This window comes from Colias eurytheme, chromosome 29, assembly GCF_061535395.1.
Source record: "Colias eurytheme isolate Ceu_HAF_F1 chromosome 29, ilColEury1 Martin Lab GWU primary, whole genome shotgun sequence".
Classification (NCBI taxonomy): Eukaryota; Metazoa; Arthropoda; class Insecta; order Lepidoptera; family Pieridae; genus Colias; species Colias eurytheme.
This window is the reverse complement of record NC_143008.1, coordinates 1,342,011-1,369,979: the sequence shown is the minus strand read 5'-3', so window position 1 is coordinate 1,369,979 and position 27,969 is coordinate 1,342,011. Positions and strand designations below refer to the sequence as shown.

Here is a 27,969-nt window from a genome sequence, read left to right as displayed (position 1 = left end):
TTAAGTTTCTGGATGCTATTTATTTTGTTATTGCGCTGAATTAATTGTATTGAATTTGTGTATACATTTTTTACAAATATTATCATTATAATAATATAACTTACTAGATTTTTTAACGCATCGACAGTGGTTCAGGATAATTCTGTTCATTTTTGCTGTTTTTTTACTTAGTCTCAAAGTAATTTAGGGATAACATAAAGTATTTTGTATTAACAAAATATTTATGAATTATCTCGTCAAGGTGAATTATATAAAAAAGTAAGGTGTACAATATAACTAGGTACACATTATAGAGTGATAATATGGATATAATATTATTTATTTTTATGCCTATTGTGAAAAGTATAATGCGTCTACATTCCCATAAAACTATACATATGTTTAATGTTTAAAATCTAAAGTATTTTGATGGCGTTTATCCATTAAACAGGATATAGTGTATCGAATAATAAAAAGAGCCGTCTCCACAACTGTCAGCACGCTTGCACCAACGAAGAGCGCTGTTGTGCCGCCGAGAGATGCTAAAGAAAAACAATTCACAGATTAAAAATACCTTAGAAAATCAGTAACCATATGAAATCATACAAAGCTATTGATGAAATAGGCTTTGGACTCATTTTTTACAGTGAAAAAATACAAGCGTAAGACAAGCAACTATTTGTACCATACATACATTGATATCATTTTATGGTGTGAATGAAAATCAAGAGATATTGTAATAAATTTGACACAATGAAAATATTACAAATAAAATGGACTTTAGAACAATATGTTAACTAGTAGAAGCTACTGAGTAGAATATCGTGATTCTGTAATTTTAGCTTTCAATGGATTAAACAATACCACACGGATTGAAGGTGGAATAAAGATGTGCAAAGGGGATTGTGGAGCTGATCAAGCACTGATTAAACACCAGGGACCAAAGTAGGAAACTGAGAATTTTGTAGTTGGAAAAAGGAAATTGTGGATAGAAAAGGAAAACATTCGAAAAGCTAAGTACGTAAGTAATGAACATAAACAGTATACATGCATATTGGACAGTACACACACACACACACAGCAAGAACGAACCAATCAAATCGTCCAAACTAAAGATGACGTCTCTGTGCAGCCGAAACTTTGGCGGCATTAGCGTGAATTTGACGATCGCCCCTTGCTCTTCTTCCGTCTCGTTCATGTATAAATAAATAAAATGTTTATGATCAGCTAATTTTTTTGGGACTTATTTACTAACACATGGGCTATGGCATACCAAGAAGACGTCTTAAAACAGAAGTAATTAAAGTGCGGGTAAGTGACGGCGCTTAACAACACATTACTTCAACTTACTCTTAGGGTGCATTTACATATTCGTGCGAATAACTATAGGTGATTAACAACCAAGAAGAATATGTATTATAGAAAACACGCGGGGCTGGGTCAAATATAAGTTTGAAATGTAATAAGAATGTACTGCGATTCTACACAGCTGCCTAATTGATGTAGGCAGTTCACAAGTCACAGCTAGTCAACGACTACGGACTATTAACTAAGTGAGGGTAGTTGGGTCAAACGTCGTATAAACAACGTCCGAGCTCCTAGGCACGATTCGTATGAATGCGCCACAACTCACAAGTCAAAGGAAAGCGGCTTTTAATAGTATTCGACACTCGACAGCTAAGCATGTTCAGACAAGAAATAATGACAACTATTCAGGCTAAACTGTACATTATAGGGCGTGGAGTTGAGAGTCGTAATTTTTTTTGTGGTTAGCTATTGTCCTATGGAACCTAAATCTGAAATTTCACAGCGCGAAAACTTTTTGTTTTTGAGTCACGAATTTTTGAAAATCGGAAAATTTTACTCCATTTTATCTTTGAAACGCGAACTTACTGTTATGACAGTGTCAAATTGACCTACAGCGATTGTCAAACGCGTTTCATTTCAGGTAAAACATTTCTATCTAACAAAAAAAATATTATAATTTAAATTTTATTTATGAAATTTGTATATTTTTTAACAACAACATTAAAAATAATTATTATTAAGTATAGTTTTTGTAAAATAGATTAAATAAAATAAAATTATTAATATTCGCAATTTATAATTTAACAAAAATATTAATCGAAGTGTCTAGTCGTCCGCTAAACGGATGAATAAAATAAATTAGTCGTCCGATTATTCGGATTACTAGATAACCTTTTAACACTAAAGCTAGTTGGGTTGGACTAAAGCAAAGGGGGCGCAGGACTTTTGAGGGAGTTGGTGTCATTTTAACACCTATTTATTATTGTTTTATCGTAAAGATAACGCTAATATAAGCATGTTTTATACGAACAACTTTTCTCTAAAATCAAAAATGGCGGAGATATTCACCCTCAATTCGTTAGGTTAGGTTTAGGTTAGGTTAGCCTTTAGGTTAGGTTAGGTTAGGTTTCTTAAAAAAAAACTACACAGAAATAGGAGCCCCGCGAAGCGGGGCTCCGTCGACGCGCAAAAAAAAATCAAGTTAGGTTAGGTTAGGTTAGCCGTTAGGTTAGGTTAGGTTAGGTTTCTTAAAAAAAAAAACTACACAGAAATAGGAGCCCCGCGAAGCGGGGCTCCGTCGACGCGCAAAAAAAAAATCTAGTTTAGGTTAGGTTAGCCGTTAGGTTAGGTTAGGTTAGGTTTCTTTAAAAAAAAACTACACAGAAATAGGAGCCCCACGAAGCGGGGCTCCGTCGACGCGCAAAAAAAAATCAAATACCTACGTGTGCCCTCCTCCCCCCACAAAAAACCTATAATACGTGCGGCAGTTCTCTAAAGAAACCCCGATAACATAACTATATAGATAAATAGATGTTATCGGACGATTAAATTATTTTATTCATCCGGTAATCGGACGACTAATTTATTTTATTCATCCGTTTAGCGGACGACTAGCGCTGTCCAATATTAATTGTATTGCTTTGTACCGTGCCATCCATCGCTTTGTACCGTGGAACAAAACAATAACGACGTCATTTTCAGTTACCGTTCGTTTGCTGCCTTTCAGTCGAGATCGTTTCGTGCGTACTCGTGTTAAGCCCTAAAACTGTACAAAACTATTAAACTTTTACTTTTAGCATACAAATAGGTAGCGAGGAGCGAAGCGACGAGCGTGTTAGGTTAACATTTGAACTGCCGCACGAGCCGAGCGAGCGAAGCGAGCGTGCCGCGGCAGCGGCCGGCGAGTGCCAGAAGCGACTTTAGGGCGATTCCCACTCAAACAAAAAAAAAAACTACAGGTCATACTAATGTCTATTACATTAAATCTGTCATATTTCAAATCAAAGAGCTAATGCAATATTACTAGTATTGAAAAATATTATTGTAAAGTAATAATTAATATTAATTGCTTCAGATCAATGTGGAACTGGAAAAAAATACCTAAAGCAAAGGGGGCGCAGGACTTAGAAAATTTTTGATGGAGTTGGTATCATTATAACACCTATTTATTATTGTTTTATCGTAAAGATTACGCTAATAAAAGCATGTTTTGTTGGGGCAACTTTTCTCTAAACTTGATAATTACCAAGATACATGACGGATTGTAAAATGTAAATTTTTTCAATGATGGAATATTATGTATTCAATATTAAGCTGCGAAAGTCCGAATCTAGCTAAAAAACGTTACGCTAAAATAAGCATTGCATTATCATAAGACTTGCCACAGAACCGAAGCTGTCAACCCCGAATTCCACGTGGTCTTGTCTGCCCTACCCCTAGAGTGTATGTAAAAAGCCGGAGGCGCGCAGGGAGAGCAGCCCTCGCCCGCCGTGACAAAGCTCGGGAGCCGTGCGGAGCGGAGCGGCTGAGGCTGGTCGCCGAAGGCGACCAATAAGCTGAAGCTGCGAAGTGGAGTACGGGCGACCGTGCTTTGTCACGCAAGGGCGGAAGGGCTGCACTTCCCGTAGCGCCGGAGCTAAGGCAGTGTCTGAGACAATATAAAAAAGACATGAGGAGATAGGGAAAAGGTTAGGTTAGGTTTTATCATCAATCTTTGAGGGCGAATATCTCGGCCATTTTATATTTTAGAGAAAAAGTTTTTTTTATAAAACATGCTTATTTTAGCGTTTTGAATAAAAATTATGTATTTTATGATTCCTATACAATTTTCACTTTAGATCAAAAATTTTCTAAGTCCTTACTTTGCGCCCCCTTTGCTTTAGGCGGACCAAAACTTAATTTGTAAATATCTCGAAAACTATTAATTTTCGCGCCCCCCCCTTTACAGGGGAAGTTCCTAGTACCCACCCCCCCCTCTCTCCACCCCCCACTACCCCCAAATTCCACGCCCTATAATGTACAGTTTTACCACTATTCATCCACAAAAATGTTAAATCAAAAGTTACGTCTAACAGTATATTCACTATCCAAACCTCAGGTAATACTCACAGTAATAAAGAACGTTTTAATTAAGGAATTCAGGTAGGTTTTGCAATTGCAATTAATTTGTAATCGTTTTAACACGGTTTTCTTATAATTGTACAATTGTACATACGCATATAATATTATTTTAAACATTTTCCATAAATATATAATTAACTTACTGGACAGTGACCTTCTTTGTATGTGAGTAATAGTTGAGTTCGGCACACTGAGGAATACAGGAGCATTTGGCGAGATTTTTCGGCAAATTGACGAGTATCTCAACATTTCTACCGATGCACGCCATCCCGTCTGTATCGCACACGTCGCCATCTTGTTTTTAAAAATAATAATTTATCTTAGTACAGCGCGCGTCTGTGTCCTTTATACAACTGTAGCTTATCCGAATTAATTAATACATCAAATTTTAATAAAATCGTTTACGCAAAATCCTATTTTCAAATTTACAGGTGACGGATAACTTTAAAATTTTTGACAGTCGTTGCAAACTGTCACTATAGTTTTTTTTGTGGTGGAAAATGAGGATTTATGTAAATTTTCATTGTCCATACTCTAATTTCGTAGTACAGAGGTCACATATTTGTAGTTAGCTAGGTATTGTTACGTGTATTTTGTAATTTGTAGCCTTCATGAAAAATAGAGACATTATAATATTCGTAAATTTCATATTGCACGCCTCATAAGCGAAGCGTTGAGGTGGGTACTACTGTCACTTCGCGCAAAACATCTGATTTTTCAAACTTAAAATGTCTTTATGTATCATACATTGCACTTGTAAGATAATACATACACACACATATTAAGAAAAAACACTATTTTTAACGTTCATGATATTTTTGATGTCATTTTTGTTATTTAAACTAGTTAAAAAACAGTTTAAAAAAGTTCTGTCTTGGACGTCCGTGTGTCTGTATGTGCGGATCCTTTTTCTTGTTAACACGATAGCGACCGAAATACTTTACTAATCGAGTCTTTTTTTTTCTCTTACGCTTGAGTATGCTCAGGAATAGAACCCTTTCATTTTTCAGGGTCTGATTCGATGTGGTTTAATTGTTATTAAATAAACAAAAATAATAATTAATAAATATTTATTTAAAAAAAATTATGAGGCGTGCACTTTTGGATTTTCCAAATTATTTTCCATCTCTGAAGATTTTTTTTTTTAATCTACTTTCTATATAAATAAATGCTCTAATTTTTAACGACTGGCCTTAACACTGTTATTCAAGTAAAGGACCGTACTTTGATCGTAATTCGTAAATTTCTTGTACTTCTTGATACCCAATAATTGAAGGAATTACATTTTATAATTTCTCACCTCCTTTTACGTGAAAATATGGTCGGCATCCACAAAACATAACCGCCATTTTGGTCCGGCAATTCATTTGACATAAACCGAAACTATACGCCTGAAATAAAGAAAACGTACATACAGGTAAGTACATACATATTACGTTCGTACAAAATTCTAATTTCCCACAATACCCGAGCTTGGTCGTGGTCATTGAAAGGGGCTCGATGGAACACAGTGGAGTCACTGTAAGTTAGCTTCTATCGCGGGCCTTGAGCGCGGGGACCGAATCGAGAAATTCCGTAACGAAAAAACCTCACGCTCCCCACTCCGACGGGCTCGGAGGTGTGGCTTGAAGGCATAGCATGCAATAGCTTTACCGCGGCAGTCCCCGAGTGCCACTCGTCTTTTTTTTTTACTTTTAAAACTAAACTAAACAGCCGGTAAACCACTTGTTTATAATATATTATGTATTGTATTGTCTATCAGCCACCGTACCTTCTCCTGAAGAAATAGGGTACTTAAATACGATTTCTCTAGATAATTTTATTTTTTCAAATATTTTAGCAACTACCTTTATAGAATCTCCAAGCCATTCGTCAGGATATTTGCATCTTCTTTGTTCAGGTCTCAAACTTTTAATACTATCTGCGGCTTCTATCTCCACTACCTATAAATTATTTGGCAGCTGTGTTTAAAACTAAGCTTATGTATGTACCTTTATTAAATATACGTGTTTTAGGCAATTTTGCAAACAGTCAATAGAATATTCACGGCATCATAAGTATCTGGGATTAACTGATGAAAATGTTTGGTTACTAAGAACTACTACTCCATACTTAATATTATAAATGCGAAAGTAACTCTGTGTGTTTTTCTGTTATTCAATCACGCCTAAACTACTGAACCAATTTTCATGAAATTTGGTATAGAGATATTTTGATACCCGAGAAAGGACATAGGCTACTCTTTATCCGGGGAAAATGACACATTCCCGGAAATCCCACGGGAACGGGAATTATGCGGGTTTTTCTTTGACAGCGCGGGTGAAGCCGCGGGCGGAAATCTAGTATATTATATAAATTAAATCGTAATAAAATAGGTACCTTGAATTCTGTGTTCAACTCATCACCGGGATATATTTCCCCCGTAGGATTTGATATAGCTGTTGCTATTTCGTACGGCGAATGGATGAAATACTGCAAAAACATTATTTCGAAGATTTTATTTTATTGACAGACACATTCTATAATGTCGTTACGTAACATAATATTATACTAATCTACGAAGGAAACAGGGGCCTTAGACAAAGTAACAATTACAAAACGATAACGAAGTTAGAAATCGCAAAAATGTATGGGATTGACATTAGATAGACCACGTGATCTAACGCGGCGTATGTCAATCCCATACATTTTTGCGATTTCTAACTTCGTTATCGTTTTGTAATTGTTACTTTGTCTACTGGGCCAGATCTGCGGCTCCCCCACTCATCGTACGAAACACAATAGCATAAATAAATAAAAATCGTTTATTAAACTATTGCATAACTTCTATCGCGGGACTTGAGCGCGGGGACCGAATCGAGAAATTCCGTAACGAAAAAACCTCACGCTCCCCACTCTGACTGGCGGAGGTGTGGTTTGAAGGCATAGCATGAAATAGCTTTACCGCGGCAGTCCCCGAGTGCCACACGTCGAAGTTAACCTGTGTTAGAAGGCCCTTCTCTTCTATAACCTAGTATGCTCCACAATTTCAAGCCAATCGACTCCCATAATAATAAGAATGATTAGACAAAACTGAATAAAGTAAAAATAAGAATAATCACCCTAACACCGCTCTCAGCGTCAATCTTCACGAAACAGAACTCGCTGTGATAGTGACACTTCATCAGAGCCTGAGTCTGCCACGGAGCGTCACTAACTTGCTGATACTGGGCATATTCCGAGTTAAACGTCATGCAGAGACCCTCTTCTGTCATCACTGTGATCCATTTTACCTGCAAAATACAAAGATCTAGTCGTTATAAGCCATTTTGTCGTTCTGCCGCGTGTACAAATTGCATTTATTTGCGATAATAAAAAAAAATATATATTAGCGTGGAAGTTATATTACGTTTGTTTCGACACGGAGTCTTTGTCGGAATAAAACATAATACTGACATTCTCACGACAATTATGATCTAAAACACACCTCTTGATTAATTTTTTTACTACATAAAATCCTGTTTTGCATACCTACCTCCAAATTACTTTGCGAAACAGTTACTTTTATTGGAAAGTCAGGGTGTACACTTATAGCCAGCTGTAGCAAGTCTATTTTGTTCAAGATATCATCACCTTGGTACTTCCAGAAGTTCTGAAGATTAGTGCGGAAAGATATCTCCGCGATCAGAGTTACGAATTCTTGGTAATATAGAAACTTTTCGGAATCCGAGTCTTCGGTTATATTCCAATACCTGAAAATTTTGGTTCTGAAGCTTTGACGTGTTGCATTAAATGCACTGAATTTTGTATTCTAGAAATTGGCAAACCCAAATAATGTGCGAGGATGTGTATTGTATAGCGAGGAATGTGATTGTAAAAACCACAAAAACCAATCATTTCGCTTCATTTAGTCTGAAGTTGAAATTTTAAAATATTTTTTCAGGACAAAACACAAACACATTCCTCGCTACTCATGCTCGCACATAATTGGTGGAAAAGCACCCTTATTACTGAACATGACAAACTCGGAAATTATATTTCTAATGCGATCACAAGAAAAATCCACGGAGTCAAAGTCGACAAGTTAGATTCTCGTTTAAAGCGAATATGTAGATACCTTAGGTAGATACCAACCGAAGATTATTTTTTAAGATAAAACAGTGCCTCTTTTGCCGTTAATCTTCACCTACATCCTCGCTTAATATTATCTCTTATATCATTAACCGAGTAGCCATGACAGTGTAACATTAGAACTCAAATATACCTCTGTATGAATGCCCTCGCCTTATCCTGATCCACTCGTTCCAGCAGACAGGCTGTGACAGCTGGAAACGCGGTGGACCATCGACGGTAGTCCCTCTGCAAGGAGACCACTACAGGCTCCGAGTTGTACCTTGTCAATTGACTGAGGGCGCAATACACTGCCCCCGTAAACGCAATCATTGTTAGCGCGAACCATAGTAATCTAGATGTGAAAAATAAATTTTAAAAGACTGAAGAAGAGAATCAAAATGTGTTGCGTAGTACACATAGGGACAGACAGATAGGAAGCGACTTTGTTATTAAATATAGGCATAATCAATTAATAATTTTATTATAAGCAATGTAATAATTAAACTTCTTTTGAATTTAACTCCAAAACATTTTAGTCTATGGTTCATTGTACGTTAAATTCAAAAAAAGAATACCGGCCTTTGACAAATGTCAAACAATTTCACAATGTAAAATTGGAGAAATGTGAATTTTTATATAATTTATTTTAATTTAACTATTAACAAAAACTCTCGTTCAGTGCACCTTTCGATGAAGTGAAAATTCTTAGTGACAGTATGCTTCAAGCCATGTAGCGTGGTCTCTTCGCAAAATTTGGTGTACATAGAGTATAGGAAGGCGATGGATTTCCTGCTCGAATCGGTGATCGACTTCATTCGCGTAAGACAACTTAATATTGCGGTTCGTTCTGTTTTATGCTTTGCCATTTCATAAGCCGGAATTTACGTAAAACTGTAATAATGCAATAATACAATGTAATAATCCATACTAATATTATAAATGCGAAAGTAACTCTGTCTGTCTGTCTGTTACTCAATCACGCCTGAACTACTGAACCAATTTGCATGAAATTTGGTATAGATATATTTTGATACCCGAGAAAGGACATAGGATAGGTTTTATCCCGGAAATCCTACGGGAACGGGTTTTTCTCTGAAAACGCGGGCGAAGCCGCGGGCGGAAAGCTAGCACCTACATAATATTAAATGCATACATACAACATAGTGCCTTGTTTATATAGAACATTTCCTCTCGATATAAATACAATAAAACTAGGTCCCTCGACCCCTTAGATCATTAAGTAATGGATGGAGTACGCTGGCAAATGTTCTAACTAAACTTTCTGCTGATTTTGGTGCGGGGAGGGCAACTCACACTATTGAAACACAATCACACATTCACAAAAATAATTTGTGTCACGAAAGTCGTAAAAATTTACGACCTTTTAAGTGACGAGTTTTTAAATTCAACTCTATCCCTAAGTTCATAAAGATTAAATTTGTATTTCATTCCAAGTTGTCTCGTGGGGAGTGTGGTTCAATATCGCGTTCTAAATTCAATTTTATAACTTAGACCATAAAGATTAAATTTGTATTTCTTTAAAAGATAGTCTCGTAAGGAATGCGGTTCATTATCGCGTTTTAAATTCAACTTTCTCTCTTAGTAGATAAAGATTAAATTTGTATATTTTCTTTCCATGATAGTCTCGTCTCTTTCTCTCTCGAAACATGACTCGATTATTTGTCTTGATCATATCGCTAAACGATACATCGACGATTATTAGAAATTGCATTTAATTAGAAATGTACGTTAAAAAATAAAAAAATATACACAAATTAAAGGTTATTCCATCTTTTTTAATATTCGACATGTTTGAATTGCTTCTGCAAGACTTGACAGTGCAAAACGGCATTTTTAGCGGAGCACTCGCAGACGTCCTTTCGATGTTTTACGAATACGCAGAGTGTTTGTAATCGATTACGCAAGTATTTTTTATGAAAGCATAAGATTTTTCGATTCGAATAATCTTATACCTCAGCAAAAGGGGAAACGCCTGCGAGTGTTATCCATTACTTAATGATCTAAGCTCGACCCTCATAATCGTAGTGGGAGTCTTTCTACGGTAATAATTTTTCTATCAATAACATATACCCGCTTATAATGTTGACCATAGATAATACAAAAGGAAACAGATAGTAAAATAACTTTTTTTAACCTAGTAATTTGGCTTACAAATATCACTATGTAATTAATAAATACTAAATAATTAAATATTAATAAATACTTAAGTGTATCTTCAAAGTCTTGGAAACGTATACGTTGTATACGTAGTATATTATTATTAATTTATTAGTCTGTGGTATACGTCATTTCGGGATTAAAGTATAACAAAAACTAGTTCATTAGTTATTTCAAAATCGACTGTTGATTTGGACAAAATCTAGTTAGTAATAAAATAAACAAAGAGATTAATAGAAGTCCTTTTATTACGACATAGAATTAAAAATCTAGATATCTAAATGAGATATTTAAAGCACGTTATAAAAAAATGTAGTATGTAAGTACTGTATTCTTGAAGTAATGTGAAGAATTATAATAGTAGCTTTCCGCCCGCGGCTTCGCCCGCGTTTTCAATGAAAATCTTAGTTCCCTTTCCCGTGGTATTTCCGGGATTTATTTCTATCCTATGAGTTAATCCAAGTTACCCTCTATGTGTGTGCTAAATTTCATTGTAATCGGTTTAATTTAGTCTTTGCGTAAAAGAGTAACAAAAATTCATACACATACATCCTCAAGAACTTTCGCATTTATAATATTAGCAGGAAGGATTGTTACAACGGTAATAAGAAAATATAATTTTTTGTAGTTAGGGTGAGTGAGAGATTGTAGGGAGGCTTTTCCACCAGAGATATGCTATGCTACGTTGCTGTGGATTCGTTTGTAATCAACCAATTATGTATATTCATTAATGCACATAACGTACGCACTGGTGGAATTTTTTTTTATCGTTAAAGCGGGCAAACGAGCAGGCGGGTCACCTGATGGAAAATGATGCCCGCCGCCCATAAGCATCCTTTGAGAAATAAATATGCCCTTTTCTTGAAGGTTTCCCCGTCAAATCCATTTGGGAACACAGAAGATGGTAAATCGTTCCACAAGGTCGTTGTTCTCGGTAAAAAATACCGAGAAAAGCGGACTGTGGTAGACCGCCATGCATCCAGGTGGTGAGGGTGGAATTTTAATTTGTGCCGAGAAGTGCGTTATTTTAGGGAAGGATGCGTGCTATGGATGTGTGCTATGGATGCGTGCTATGTTCAGCCTTCAGGGCGCCTACTATCGATACATCGCATAGCTCGAGCTGCGCATCTTCCTCGCACCGCTACGTGGCTTAGCATTGGTGGAAACGGTTACATAGTTTCATAGCAGAGCTATCACATTTTCGTAGCATAGCTACATAGCAAATCTTTGGTGGAAAGGTTTAAAGTACCCTTACAAGTTCCAAAGGTTAAATTGTCAACTTAGTGAAATCGGTTAGAAAAAAGTAAATACACGTAAGAAACTTTACTCTTTTTTATATTACTACTATTAAAAACGAATTAAATTGCATTCGGCTTATCTAGTCAATTTTAAATCGATGATATACATACCTATTAATACTTTCCTTTAGTTAATGGTGAACCCATTAAACTGGGTATCGCTCTATGTAATCTAATATCCCCTAATTGTTGAATAATAGAGACCATTAGACTTTTACGATATTATATAGATCACTAGAGGTCCGCCCCGGCTTCGCCCGTGGTACATATTTCGCAATAAAAGGTAGCCTATGTCCTTTCTCGGGTATCAAAATATCGCATATACGCAAATTAGTTCAGTAGTTTAGGCGTGATTGAGTAACAGACAGACAGACAGAGTTACTTTCGCATTTATAATATTAGTTTGGATATTTATATAGATATCATCATCGTTATTGTAAGCGAAAATGTATTGTTAATTGTTATGTAGGTATATTCTGAGATGAATTCGTCTGAAAGAATAAAAAATACTAACTGTGCTCCGCGGTTTCACCCGCATCGCTCCGCTCCTATAAATTGGTAATAGCGTGATGATTCTAGCTATAGTATAGTCTTCCTCAATAAATGGGCTATCTAACACCGCAATAATTAACTCTTTCTTTTCATTAAAAAATAATGCTGATAGTAATTTTTTTTTGTCATTCAACTCTTCTAAACGTTTGTTACTCGTTTCTAACTCTTTCTTACTTTTTAATCCATACTAATATTATAAATGCGAAAGTAACTCTGTCTGTCTGTCTGTTACTCAATCACGCCTTAACTACTGAACCAATTTGCATGAAATTTGGTATAGAGATATTTTGATACCCGAGAAAGGACATAGGCCACTTTTTATTGCGAAATATGTACAATAATATTATTATGTAGTAGTTAATAATATCAAATCTTTTTTATTTCTTACTTTTCCGTTTTTGAAGTCGGTTGTTTTTAACGCAGTTATTTTTATTTAATACTTTTTAGTGTATTTTTCAACACGAATCAAACGAGCCCAAACTCGATAAAGTTGAGTCAATATATTACTGAGTTCCTATGGCCACCTTCCGATTCCATCATCAAATCAGCTTCATGTCATGATAATGTTTCATCCCTTTCAAATTTACATACGTATACAAAATTTCAGCTCAATCGGTTACCGGGAAGTGAATCAAAGTTACTTGCTACATATCAACTTAGTCATCGAGTACAGACAAAAATGCTCATAAAATAAAAACTACTGGGCCTATCCGAAAAAAAAATTTATGGGACTAATTCGACACCATCCCGCATCGAACAAAAAAAGAATCACGTAAATCGGTTCAGAAACCTCGGAGTAATCGGTGAACATGCATAAAAAAAAATATACCGGCCGAATTGATAACCGCATAAAATCGCATGGAGAGCTTAATTTTCATTCAAGGCTCTAATCGCACGATTTTCACAAAAAAGCTCTAATCGCACGGAGAGCTTAATTTTCACAAAAAACTCTCATCGCACGGAGGGCTTAATTTTCGCAAAAAGCTTTAATCGCACGCAAAGCTTAATTTTCACAAAAAGCTCTAATCGCACGGAGAGCTTAATTTTCGCAAAAAGCTCTAATCGCACGGAAAGTTTAATTTTCACTAAAAGCTCTAATCGCACGGAGAGCTTAATTTTCACAAAAAAGCTCTAATCGCATGGAGAGCTTAATTTTCATAAAAAGCTCTAATCGCACGGAAAGCTTAATTTTCACAAGAAGCTCTAATCACACAGAGAGCTTAATTTTCACAAGAAGCTCTAATCACACGGAGAGCTTAATTTTCATAAAAAGCTCTAATCGCACGGAAAGCTTAATATTCACTAAAAACTAATCGCATGGAGAGCTTAATTTTCATTAAAGGCTCTAATCACACGGAGCTTAATTTTCACAAAAAGCTCTAATCGCACGGAGAGCTTAATTTTCACAAAAAGCTCTAATCGCACGGAGAGCTTAATTTTCACAAAAAGCTCTAATCGTACGGAGAGCTTAATTTTCACAAAAAGCTCTAATCGCATGGAGAGCTTAATTTTCACAAAAAGCTCTAATCACACGGAGAGCTTAATTTTCACATAAAGCTCTAATCGCATGGAGAGCTTAATTTTCACAAAAAGCTCTAATTGCATGGAGAGCTTAATTTTCACAAAAAGCTCTAATCGCATGGAGAGCTTAATTTTCACAAAAAGCTCTAATCGCACGGAGAGCTTAATTTTCACAAAAAACTCATTGCACGGAGAGCTTTATTTTCACAAAAAGCTCTCAACGCACGGAGAGCTTAATTTTCACAAAAAACTAATCGCACGGAAAGCTTAATTTTCATAAAAAGCTCTAATCGCACGGAGAGTTAATTTTCACAAAAAGCTCTTATCGCACGGAGAGCTTAATTTTCACAAAAAGCTCTATTTGCACGGAAAGCTAAATTTTCACAAAAAAGCTCTAATCGCACGGAGAGCTTAATTTTCACAAAAAACTAATCGCACGGAGAGCTTAATTTTCACAAAAAGCTCTAATCGCATGGAGAGCTTAATTTTCACAAAAAGCTCTAATCGCACGGAGAGCTTAATTTTCACAAAAAGCTCTATTCGCACGGAAAGCTAAATTTTCACAAAAAAGCTCTTAATCGCACGGAGAGCTTAATTTTCACAAAAAGCTCTAATCACACGGAGAGTTTAATTTTCACAAAAGCTCTAATCGCACGGAGAACTTAATTTTCACAAAAAGCTCTAATCGCATGGAAAGCTTAATTTTCACAAAAAGCTCTAATCGCATGGAGGCTTAATTTTCAAAAAAGCTATAATCGCACGTAGAGCTTAATTTTCATTGAAAGCTCTAATCGAACGGAAAGCTTAATTTTTACAAAAAGCTCTAATCGCACGGAGAGCTTAATTTTCACAAAAATCTCTAATCGCACGGAGAGCTTAATTTTCATAAAAAGCTCTAATCGCACGGAAAGCTTAATATTCACTAATAAAAATAACTGCGTTAAAAACAACCGACTTCAAAAACGGAAAAGTAAGAAATAAAAAAGATTTGACATTATTATTTACTACATATTATTTATATGTGCTATTTATTAAAAAGGTTTGATGTCGGTGCACGGGCTTAATACTAAGTGCTTAATGTTCGGCACCAACTTCAAACCTATTTAATAAATAGCACATCCATACTTATATTATAAATGCGAAAGTAACTCTGTCTGTCTGTCTGTTACTCAATCACGCCTTAACTACTGAACCAATTTGCATGAGATTTGGTATAGAGATATTTTGATACCCGAGAAAGGACATAGGCCACTTTTTATTGCGAAATATGTACCACGGGCGAAGCCGGGGCGGACCGCTAGTAAATTATAATTCGAACGCGAACATAGCCGCGGACAAAAGCTAATCTTTATCAATACCTATATAATCACGCTAAAACCAACAGGAGAGGAGCACTGAAGCGCACTGCGCACAGATGGTAATGTAGGTATACATGTTATAACTTTACAATTTTCTGTAGGTGGCAGCACTGTTGACGATCATCTACTTCATGTACCAATACAGGGACATGCTGTTCAAAGTGAAGGAGGAGGAAGAGGAGCCCCGCTGCAGGCACTCGACTCGCCTGTCGAGGTCCCGCTCTAGGTGTGGCACTTTTCTATATATACGAACTAGCTTTCCGCCCGCGGCTGCGCCTGCTGTGTCTAAAAGCTAATAAATTATACATATGTATTTAAACCTTTCTCTTCAATCACTCTTTCTTTTAAATAAAATTGCATCAAAACCCGTTTTAAAGATGTAAGCATACATAGTTAGGTACCTACATAGGGAACGAGAAAGCGACTTTGTTTTAAATTACGAGTATGTAGTTAATTGACTAGCAGCTCGTCCCAAGCGGTGCTGCCCGAGCTGACCCAGGATAAAACGAAATAAAAAATAGCTTATGTTACTTTTTAATAATTTACCTTTCAAAAAACATTATAATCGCTTCAGTTCTTTTCGAGTCTATTCAATACAAACAACCAATCTATCCTACAACGTATTCGATATTTTGTCGTAAGCTTTATCTAAACCAATGAAGAACTAGACTAACAATCACGTTTAAAAATTGTCTAAGGATAAACTATGCCTACATACCTATGTTATATTAGGCAGAGTTTGGTAATGAGCGATATGAATTTGAACATTATTGCAACGAGATAAGGTGTTAATTTGATTGAGTATTTTGTATAAGTCTTTTTTTAAGTGAATTAAGAAATTAATTTTAAATGTTCACAGGTCGTGTTCCAGGTCCAGGTCAAAAACCAGAGCGAGTTATCCTTTAACTGAAAAAAATGGCCGTCGGGGTCGACGACCGACGCGCCGATGCCCTGACTGTAGTCTATGTAACATGGAACAATAGAGCATAGACTTGTAGCGATTAGTACCATAGACAAGTGGAGCATTGTGCAGTATTATGTGGAAAATATTATGATTTAAATTTTAACGATTGGATATATGTAACTATGTACTTTTGCGGATATTTATTGAAATAATATTATATTTAAACAATATGTCGTTTTAATTTGTAGTTTTAAAGATTTAAGCATACAAAGGGGCATAGGGACATAGGGACAGAGAAAGCGACTTTGTTTTATAGTATGTAGTGAAGTTGTTACTCGCATTTAATTGATCAAATAAAACACACGTATTGTTACTATATTGTTTATTATAATTATGATGATCCTATGATGTTACATCATTAAATAATAATTATCACATGTCACCATCTGAATTTCCCGAATCTGAAGCTGAATCGGACGCTGTATTTTGGATTATTGAAGAAGCAGGACAGCAAGTCTCTTCGCTCGTGCAAACACTGCAAGAAATACAACTTTTATGCACAACTTATAACTTACTTATGTATTTATATATTACGTGTGATTTCTTATTTAACTTAGGACGAATTTCTCACAATAATATAAAACTTCAACTGTTATTATATTAATATTCGGTCAGTAAGAATATGATTAGTTGATAAGGGAACGGTTATCGGTGAATAACCAAGGATTTAAATTTTTTTCAATGGACGTAGGTAAACTAGAAAAACGAAATATTATGAACGCGTCCATTCAAAGCATAATCTGACAGTTGTCAACTGTCAAGTAGGTACTTCGTGATGTTTAAAAATTAAAAACTGTACTGTCAAAATTCAAATTTGGCCGCAAGTCGCAACAAGAACACAAGAGATCTGTGAACACAAGTAATTTAAATACCCTACACTACATGTTTTTTTATTACATTGAAAAGAGTTTCAATTAGTAAATACGAAAATATACTGAAAAGCACTTAATTTATACAAGTATGGCTGATGAATCGTCAAACGATGTCGTCGCTATCACTTCTGATGAGGAAGATGACTCTTTTTTAGGTATGCCTTTGTATTTACTTTATTTTTAAGCGTAATAAAACACGACGACGAAATTTTAAATTGATGTAGGTCTATATAATACCTACATTATTTTACATAAATTATTAAAACCTACACCGATGTAAATTTAAACAAAACTATTAGTATTTTGTACAAAAATTGTAGTAAATTGTTCGCTTTTTTCAGATAAACCAATTATTAAACTATTTAAGCGGCTTATAGCTAATGATAGCAAACAAAACACAATACTTATGCGGCGATTACACCTAACGAGTACAGTGGCGAGTCAGTGTCCTCGGCCGAGTGCTCGGTTGGTATAAACACTTCAACGAGTACTCGGCCGAGAAGAGTGGCGAGACAGTCACTAGAATCCCAATTTGTTTACTCGACCCACTCGCTATCCCGCTCGGCAGGTATAAACACGCACTCGTCGCGTCACTCGGCCACTCGCCACTCGTACGTTTCGTCATTGTATTTTTTCAAAGAATTATTATTTTTATTTATTATTTCTAATAAATCCCACAATTCGTTAATAATATCTGGTAAAAGCCGATTTAAAACCCGTTTAAATTCTTTTTTTTTTTCGATCCATTGCAGACGTCCGCGTCGTGATCAAAACTGAACTGACTCGCCACTAGTGAAATACGTGTAAACACCCACTCGGTTCGGCAACTGTCTCGGCCGAGAGCGTATTTACTGACTCGCCACTGTACTAGTTAGGTCAGCGCATAACTAACAATCAAATTCTCGACTTACTAAAATTAGAATTTGATATAGATATATTAGTATTACATAGCTTGGAGGTAGACATTTATATGTAGTACATAGTTAAATATGTTGAATTGAAGTTGAAAAAAAGTAAACTTATTGTTGCATGCTATTTCGTCTAGTATCGAACTGAAATAAGTGAAGTGTAAATAAATTAATTAAAATAATAAACATATTGTTTTTTTTATTAACTAAAAATATATAATTTTTAATACAGTATCCTACTAATATTATAAATACAAAGGTTTGTATAATATTTATTTGTTTCTCCGTCTCGCAAAAACTGCTGAACCGATTTTCATTAAATTTAGCACACCACTAAGCGAATACGTAGAATCCTATAAAATTGGCCAATTTATTAACAGACAACATATTATCTGCAAACATTTATGGGTGATGGTGATTCCTTACTATCATAGTGCATTTACACATTCGTGCGAATAACGACCACACTTCAATCTTAATATGTAAACAGTGCACTTGAAATTCGTGTATTCCCGTTATAGCATTTTTTTGGAATATACTGTAAATCTACGTATGTGTGAATAGTGCTTCACGACATTCGTACACGAATGTTAAACGTTTGGTTTAGGGATGATAAGAATGGCGACCACGAAAGGTGCAAATGCACCATCAACCACCTCGGTAACCGCTCTAGAATGTATGTCGCAGGCAAATTGTATAATTTCGTAGTTTACAAACGCGCGGCATTTTGTAATGTGCTTGATTGCTATGATTTACTTTTTTCAAACGTCCACAAGAAGACGGTTGCGACACGAACCTTACCTAACCCACCCCCTTATCCTTGTAGGGACTTGTTATGTGCGGGTGTACTTAATGAAAGATGAATAACTACGCAAAGGTTATATTTCGTTAACTACATATATATATTCGTATGTAATTAATATTCGACCTAATGCGACCAACCCGCGTCCCGACAAGCCCTTAACTGTTCATGCATAGCGCACGAACTGTTTATATACGAGTTACCGTGTGAACCTATGGTGGGAACTTTCTTAGTAGGTACTACACTTGAAATATTTCGGTAACTCGTAAATTGGCTTGTCGTCGCTACATCATTCCCCCCTTAAAATAAAAAAGGTATACAAGTAAAAAAAATCTTAAAATAAAATTAAACAATAAACAGATGTATATAAAAAGTGTCGCTATATAAGGTTACAAAATGTTTACAATATAAAGTATAAAAAATGTTCACAATATAAATCAATCATAACGTATACAAGTGGTTAAAAGTTAACACCTAATTTCGTTAAACTATTTATGTTTTTTACAAAAACTTGGTTGGTTCTTCTAAGTGGCGTGCGATAATTGTTACACGTCATCTAACACTTAGTAACATTAACATTTCAAATCTCAATACGTTCTTAACACTTGTATCGTTTAATATTACAAAGGCTATTACTATTCACTATACACTCAAAAGCCATAAATCAAAAGTACTTAAATTTCTAAGTAGTAAACATTTCAATCAATACTTAACACAAACATAAATATGAAATACCATACTTAAAACGTTATACAATGAACTCGTTTCAAAATTACTTAAGTTTTATTATTTATTAAATACGATGTGTTGATTACTAAGTATTTATTATACATTTCTAAGAAGACTTAAGAATACTTATAATCATCGTAATTCTAATAAATTTAAAATAGTTGAAACAATTACAAATACAATACTATTACCTAAATCGTACTGGTAATCGTATAGCTCTTCCACTACGCGTGGTATGTGTATTAGGCAATTCGCTACTTGGAATTTGTAACGGAACCTCAGTATCTGCCCCAGATGTCGTATCACTATCATCATTCAAATAATATGCGGGTTTTAGACGGTCTACTGATATTCTAACTTTCCTGCCAGTCATTTGAATGTAAAATACCTTTTCCTCTCGACTCAACACACGATAAGGACCGTCGTATGTTGGTTGTAAAGGCTTACGTACTGCGTCGTTTCTTACAAAAACATAATCGCACTTTTCTAAATCGGGGTGTATACTGTATAAATATGTTCCGTCTTTCATTCTGCCTAATAGCTACTGACTGATATTTTCTAATAGAGACTCGTAATTTACTTGCATACTCAAGACTGCTATTTATTTCTAAACTCGATTTTTTATCGTAATAATCACCTGGTAATCGTAAAGTTGTTCCGTACGTAATTTATTAATACCTAATAACTTCATTAGTGTAGCAAATAATTGGCTTTCGAATTGGCGTCCTTGATCGCTTGTTAGCTTTTTCGGACAACCAAAACGAGAGATCCATCCTTCATATATTACACGCGAAATCGTTTCAGCAGTTATATATCTCGTAGGAAAACATTCTGGCCATCGCGTCCCCCTATCACTATGGTTAGGCAATACGTCCTAAAACCTTCGGGTGAAGTGGGTAAAGGTCCAATTAAATCAACATGAATATGTTCAAACCTATCGCACTGCAGAAACGATCCTAAACCTGACATTGTATGTCGATTAACCTTCGATCGTTGACATTCAATGCATGTTTTAACTTTTAACCCATTGGCCAACGTGACGAATCATATTTGGCCAATAAAAACGATTTTGAATCAATTTGCGTGTAGTCCTTATTCCGGGATGACATAAATTATGTACACTATCAAAAGCAATACGTCGAAATTTATCAGTCAAGTAGGGTCTAATTTTATCATTATCTAAATTACAATAAATAAATGTACCACTTTCAGGTAACATTATTTTCTTTGACCTATTATTAGCGTCTTTCGAATTAGATAATTGTAACATATAAGAATCCTATTGTTGATCCTTAGCAAGTTCCGCGTAATCTATTACAGTGGGACAACTTATTGTTGCGACTCGTGATAACGAATCCGAAACGACATTATCTTTCCCACTTACGTGCCTCAAATCCGTTGTGAACTCACTAATGAATATCAAGTGTCGTGTACGTCTGGGTAACTCTTTCTCGCTATTTACTTTAGAAAATGCATAAATTAACGGTTTGTGATCCGTTTAAACCGTTAACTGTCGTCCTTCGACCATATTCCGAAAATGACGAATAGCTAAGTAAATTGCTAATAACTCCCTATCATACGTACTATACTTGCGTTCAATCTTAGATAGATTCTTAGAAAAATAACTTACATGAGTATCCGATGCGTCCGTCATAAGTGCGAGCAATGCATCGGCCCTAGGGTGCTAAAAAATCTGCACCTTATAAACAAAAACATAAGTTGAGTTACCTTGGCGATAATAAATAACCATTTATACGGTCGCTGTAAACTAAGATCGAAAGTCATTAACTTAGTACCAAATGTCTTAATTACATTAAACTACACTTTATAATCACTACACAGTACACTCACTCGCGGATTGGTTATTTTTCGACACTGGTAAAATTATTAAAAGTCGGCTCTCCTGCTGCTTCTGCCACGCACAAGGTTGACGATAGTACAATCTGGCGATATGCTTAAAGCAGTAATGAAAAAACATAGCCAATTGGGATTTTTCTGTTTTGATATCCCTGCACGATCGCGACTTCGGGATGCGGAGCGATGCGTGCGATTTCCGTACTTTCGACCGCTAAACGATTTGCCTCTCGAGCCTGCACATTCCAGTTGGTTTATCCGCTGCTTTAGTTGTGCTAACTGCTCGAGGTTTAACGGTACCGACGAAACTGCTTTAACTGCCGGATTCATTTTTAATTTAAACAAACGATATCTATGCAATTCACTAATATAATATTCACTTTTCGTCGGGAGTCACCAATGTAGGGACTTGTTATGTGCGGGTGTACTTAATGAAAGATGAATAACTACGCAAAGGTTATATTTCGTTAACTACATATATATATTCGTATGTAATTAATATTCGACCTAATGCGACCAACCCGCGTCCCGACAAGCCCTTAACTGTTCATGCATAGCGCACGAACTGTTTATATACGAGTTACCGTGTGAACCTATGGTGGGAACTTTCTTAGTAGGTACTACACTTGAAATATTTCGGTAACTCGTAAATTGGCTTGTCGTCGCTACATCCTAACCAAAAATTTCTGATTACAGATTCTCGACATATTACAAAATGCCGAGCGTTTGTAAACGGCGAAATAAAACAATTTGCCTGCGACATAATGTATATTTATTATTTTTATAATGTTGTCAAGAATACGTACTTTTTATAAGTATGTTTTGCGTATAACGTGAAGTCGATAGCTCGTGTGCCGTAGTCGCAGAACTCCCGCCGCGTGCACACGCCTGCGTCGCCTTTCCCAGTTATACAGGGCAGTGGTTTTACTGTAGCTGTGTAAGAAATATGAATTTTTAGACGACCCTATACATTCCAACGACCATTATATAAATGCGAAAGTAATTTTGTCTGTCTGCCGATTTTGTACGTTTAGCTTGAGACCTGAGAAAAATATTTTTTAACCCGGAAATGTACGGGTATGGGCGAGGCCACAACACTACGTTGCGGCGTCGCGTCGCAAAAATAACATCGCACAGCAATGCGATACGATGTCGCAACGCAAAAATTTCATCGGATACGACATCGAACGAAAAGACGCTAACCAACGTTTCAGTTTCTAGTGAGACATGGATTTACATAGATTATATATTTACGATAGATTACGATAGATTTTTACGACGCGACGCCGCAATGCAGTTGAATACGCGGCCGGAAAGATAGTACATAATAAAATAGGTAACAGGTAGGTACTTGACACTAGTGGAAAATTATTATAGACTACAGGCCCGTGTTGAAAAAATTATGGGTCATTTGACCCACCACCTGACCTATCTAGAATGATATAAGAGCATAAAATAATAAGATTCAGCACTATGACGTCACTTGTAAGCTGTCCACCTGAGTGCAGATGAGAATTCGAAGGTTCAGGTAGAGATTTTCTCCCCTTGTCTCCATGATTTTTGTACGGCGTTGCGGAATAATTGATTAAAAGTAGTATAGAAATAGTATGACACAGATGCCGTACAAAATCAAATGACCAAATTTACCCCGGCAACTGTCGAAAAATAAAAATAAATTCCGACTTTGTGGACCACCATTTTTGTACGGCATCTGTGTCATACTATTTCTATACTGCTTTTAAGCCATTATTCCGCAACGCTGTACAAAAATCATGGAGACAAGGGGAGAAAATCTCCACCTGAACTTTCGAATTCTCACCTGCACTCAGGTGGACAGCTTACGAGTGACGTCATAGTGCTGAATCTTATTATTTTATGCTCTTATATCATTCTACATAGGTCAGGTGGTGGGTCAAATGACCCATAATTTTTTCAACATGGGCCTGTAGTCTATTATTGTTATAGTTATAACGAAAACTATTGCACTGATTATGAGAGTCGCATTGAATCGTAAATTCGAAATTTGCTTATTATGCGGGTAGAGCCGTGGGCCAAAAGCTATTTTACTATACAGATTAATAAATGATATTAAAATTGTGCGGCACAACTAGTACATAATATATTTTTTACATTAGGCACTGATGGATGCATGGATGTAAGTTACTCTTTTACACATATACAGCTTATAAGGTCTCTATTTGCTACAGGGGAAGACATAGTACAATATACAGATGTACAACCAATAGGGAAGCTTCATAGTTCATACAATACGTTCTAGGCACAATTGACAGATATAAGAATACCCACGATTCTCATAAACACGCTTGCTTGTGTGCGTGAGCCATTTTGAACGTGTTGTATGAAGTTTCCCTACTGTAGCTCTACCATGAGTTTACGCACACGATACTCGCTAACGATGTAGTAAGCGGTTTGTATTAAATTTCGTACAGCGCCCCTAGTGTGCCGTAGCGGAACTAAAAAGCCTACCATGAGGTGCAAATTGCAATTGTATACTACAGTAGATAACGTATAGTATACTACTCTCGCTGTAGTACCTAACCAATATTTGCACCATGAGATTGTGATTACAGTCTATCACGTCATAGGCTATTTTTTTCCAGCTACCACGTGTTGACACCGCGCATTCCAGCTTTTCAAACAACGCCATCTAGCGTCATATAAATATGGAATGACTAGATTTCCGCCCGCGGCTTCGCCCGCGTTTTCAAAGGAAAACCTGCATAGTTCCCGTTCCCGTGGGATTTCCGGGATAAAACCTATCCAATGTGTTAATCCAAGTTTTTACGTGAAAGAGTAACAAACATCCATACAAACTTTCGCCTTTATAATAGTAATTTCTTTTTTTCTTTTAAGGATTATGGATACATACCATTTGCTTTCATAGTGGTTGTTGCTTGTGTGGAAGTCGTTATGATTTGTGGCATTTGCATTGACACGTGAATGCAAATAAGAAGAAATACGGTAAATCTAGAATAAAAGACACAAACATAAAAATATTCATAGTTACAAAGGCAAATATTAAACTGCATCTAAGAGTATTTGTAAACCGTCTTTTTTACTTGTTTTAATTTTTAACTCAGATATCATGTTTGTTCTTGCCTAGAGGAAAGTAACCAAATATGGAATACCATTTTGTTTTTGGGATATAAAAATAAAACTTTACATAAATTAAATCAGTTTATTGTTTTTTCTGGTCAGTCATACATCTATAAGTAGTAATTAACAGCCTTTAACGAAATATATCAGTAATCAAATTAAAATCTTACACAAAAACTAAAATCCCAAATGAGTAACCAAATATGGAATAGGTACCCATATATGGAATATAAGCATAAATCAACATAACAATAACAAAAATGTAATGAATATCTTTGAGATCAATTAAATGAATGTAACATATCGTGATAAATGGAAGAAGTTACGTAATTACTTGCAAAAGTCACAAATCCAGATCCATCTGGACCAGCACATCATAATGTGTTCAGAGCCCATTATTTCCATTCAGAGCACATCAAGCATTTAATTCAAATTTCCACTTTCATCCATGGAAAAAAGTCTTGAACAGAACCTCCTGACTCTGCTGATGCATGTATGTTACATTCTGCATCTGTAACATCTGTAACAACGTCTAGTTCCTCAGAGTCTCTCTTCTTCACTATCATTCTTATTATTCTTCGATTGTTTGTTTCTCTTAATAAAGTTAATAACGTTGAAAGAAGAAATAGAAATATAATGATGAAATAAAGTTGTCCTAGGGACTTGGAAATCCTGTGCCACTTTCAAATGCCCCATTTTCTTTTCCCGGACGAATTTTATAGATTGTGCCGTTTTTTCTTCATCCCAGATTTTTCGTTAGGTTGATTGTGAACCGGACATTCTAAAAACAAACATTACATACAGTTTTTAAAAAAATAATAGCAAGTTTATAGTATTCCATAATTAGACACCGACGACTGTCCATATTTGGATTTTTATACTCATTCAAACTCTTCTAAATATTTTTTCAATTCACAATATTTTAAAGACAAAAGATCACAAAATGGTGAAATAAACATAATACCGATATACAAAATAGTATAACACCTATGTAAACAAACTTAATAGCAGGTAAATACTCATTTATTACTTACCTTAAAAAATTTCTGCATGGCAACAAAACAAAACACGTCTGCCACACGTAAACCGTTCACGCAACTAACTCGATGGTGTTAGTGCGATAATTAGTACACCAAATGAAACAGAAGATGGTCGAATGTTGCGATTCATACTTATAGTCTTAGAGAAATGAAAGAATTCCATATTAGGATACTATTCCATATTTGGTGACTTTCCTCATAAAAATATTCATAGTTACAAAGGCAAATATTAAACTGCATCTAAGAGTATTTGTAAACCGTCTTTTTTACTTGTTTTAATTTTTAACTCAGATATCATGTTTGTTCTTGCCTACAGTTTAAAAAAAAGCACTTCTTTCATATCACAATAATATAATCTCTATATCTTCTTATTGTTATACGTAAAATTCTCGTGTCACAATGTTAGTTACCATAGGTACTCCTCCAAAACGGCTGGTCCGATTTTCATGAAATTTTGTGTACCTTTTGAGTAGATCTGAGAATCGGCCAAGATCTATTTTTCATAGTGATAAGTTGCCAGAAAAGCTAGTAAGTACATTAAATTCAATTGCTATTCGTTTAACTCGATAAATAATTCTCAAAAACGGCTGGACCGATTTAGGTAGTTTTGAAATTTTTATCGTAAGTAGTCTGGATAGGTGATACGAAGTTCATCTGGGTATTCTAGTATCTTTTGAATCATTCTAAAGTGTATTTTTTTTGTAAAAATCTCTAATAATATATTAAGGCAAAAGAAATAGTAGATAAGTAATCGTAAATATTTTACTGACAATAATCACGACGGTAAGTAGGTATCAATTGAAATTAATTTAAACAAAAATTCATATGAATCATTCTACGAACATATTTTCTTCAATAGATTACAATTAGCAATGCGAACGAGTGCGTGATTTAATTTAATAATTGTCTGTTTTAATTTGTATAAGGATCAATGTACTTACTTTAATCTTATATATAAAAATGAATCGCAAAATGTGTTGGTAAGCGCATAACTCGAGAACGACTGAACCGATTTCGATAATTCTTTTTTTATTATATTCCTTGAAGTACGAGGATGGTTTTTACGTAGAGAAAACGTAAATATGTACCACGGGCGAAGCCGGGGCGGACCGCTAGTTCTATATAAATAGATATTTATATTAGGTAAATTATATTTAACATAATATATGGAATGCATTGATAACTCATCATACTGTTAAAATTTATTATGTTCGATTCTGTGGAATTTATAAAAAAAAATCACAAGCCAAAGCCTTTACATAATATATATCCTAACAAGATCCCAACGCGTTTATATGGAAAATTAAAAGTATAGGTACCTAATTAAATATTTCTATTTTAATTATTTCGCTCGGAGCAATTAACTTATTTCGGATATTCAATTATTTAAAAACGGTTTCTTGGTTTTTCAATTTGACGTACTATTTTGGCGGTTCATGACCCACGTCCCACACGCCCTATAAAAATGACAGAGATCGCCCTTCCCGCTCTTTTTTGTCTACGTTGATAAAAAAAAAACTAAATGCCACTCACGTTTTGCTTGTGTCCATTATGAATCACAATAATACACTGATTACAATATCGTGCTCGTCATTAATAAATCATCGGATGTAACCGCATATTTTTATAATGAACTTGCTTGACCTTAAACTGTATTGCTGTCAATAATAATTAAGCTAAGATAGAAAACTATTAGACTACTTATTACTTTTATCTTCAACCCCAGACTGTTAAACTGTTTACTGTATTGATATCAAAATTCATAACTTTTAGTATGGATAAGCGAGTGATGAATTTGTTTGAATGCGCTTATCTCAGGAACTAGGTACTACATCGATTTAAAAATTTCTACTATGTACGTGATCCCTGGATGCTAAAGTGAACCACGGGCGAAGCCGGGGCAGACCGCTATCATAAAACCATCTATCAACCATCAATTTTTAGTATATATAATATAGTATATATAATATATCTATAGTATATATAATATATCAATTTTTAGTATATATAATATACTAAAAATTGATGGTTGTCATCTGTTCATAGTTAGGCAGCGTTTCCGACGCCGTTATGTCCGACAGCAGCTTGCAAAGTCTAAACCATGTAGCAAGTGCTGCTTTAGACTTGTAACCTGCTGTCGGACATTTCTTGCGGAAGTTTTCTTGCAGATGGAATCGCGGCCTTACTGCTGCAGGCTGCTACTTTTGACTGGTTTTTGCGTTTTTATGTATAGAGTATAGACTCATTTGCTTTAAGCACAGAACAGTAAAAACAAAA

At 35.3% G+C, this 27,969-nt stretch overlaps 2 protein-coding genes and 1 long non-coding RNA gene across 4 annotated transcripts; 1 reads left to right on the top strand and 2 right to left on the bottom strand.

The window, feature by feature from the left end:
* The first annotated feature begins 515 nt into the window (after positions 1–515).
* LOC149896036 (uncharacterized) lies at positions 516–16,414 on the top strand. 2 transcript variants are annotated; one of them, XR_016458403.1, is made up of 3 exons: positions 516–996; positions 15,508–15,632; positions 16,266–16,414. It is a non-coding gene; the product is annotated as an uncharacterized LOC149896036 (long non-coding RNA). The 2 variants fall into 2 exon arrangements; XR_016458404.1 differs by lacking the exon at positions 516–996 and adding an exon at positions 14,965–15,470 and having other exon boundaries at positions 15,552–15,632.
* LOC149896037 (uncharacterized) lies at positions 4,547–8,829 on the bottom strand. Its single transcript, XM_090118399.1, has 7 exons — positions 8,651–8,829; positions 7,922–8,138; positions 7,509–7,679; positions 6,787–6,879; positions 6,255–6,350; positions 5,708–5,798; positions 4,547–4,701 (listed from the first exon to the last, which is right to left on the bottom strand). The coding sequence occupies exons 1-7, from the start codon at positions 8,827–8,829 to the stop codon at positions 4,547–4,549; spliced, it is 1,002 nt and encodes a 333-aa protein (XP_089974525.1).
* Positions 16,415–16,677: 263 nt separating the features above from the next.
* LOC149896035 (uncharacterized) lies at positions 16,678–27,289 on the bottom strand. The gene is made up of 4 exons (XM_090118345.1): positions 27,226–27,289; positions 24,426–24,523; positions 22,342–22,468; positions 16,678–16,845 (listed from the first exon to the last, which is right to left on the bottom strand). Exons 1-4 carry the CDS (start codon positions 27,240–27,242, stop codon positions 16,743–16,745), a joined length of 345 nt encoding a protein of 114 aa, XP_089974471.1. The 5' UTR covers positions 27,243–27,289; the 3' UTR covers positions 16,678–16,742.
* Positions 27,290–27,969: the final 680 nt, after the last annotated feature.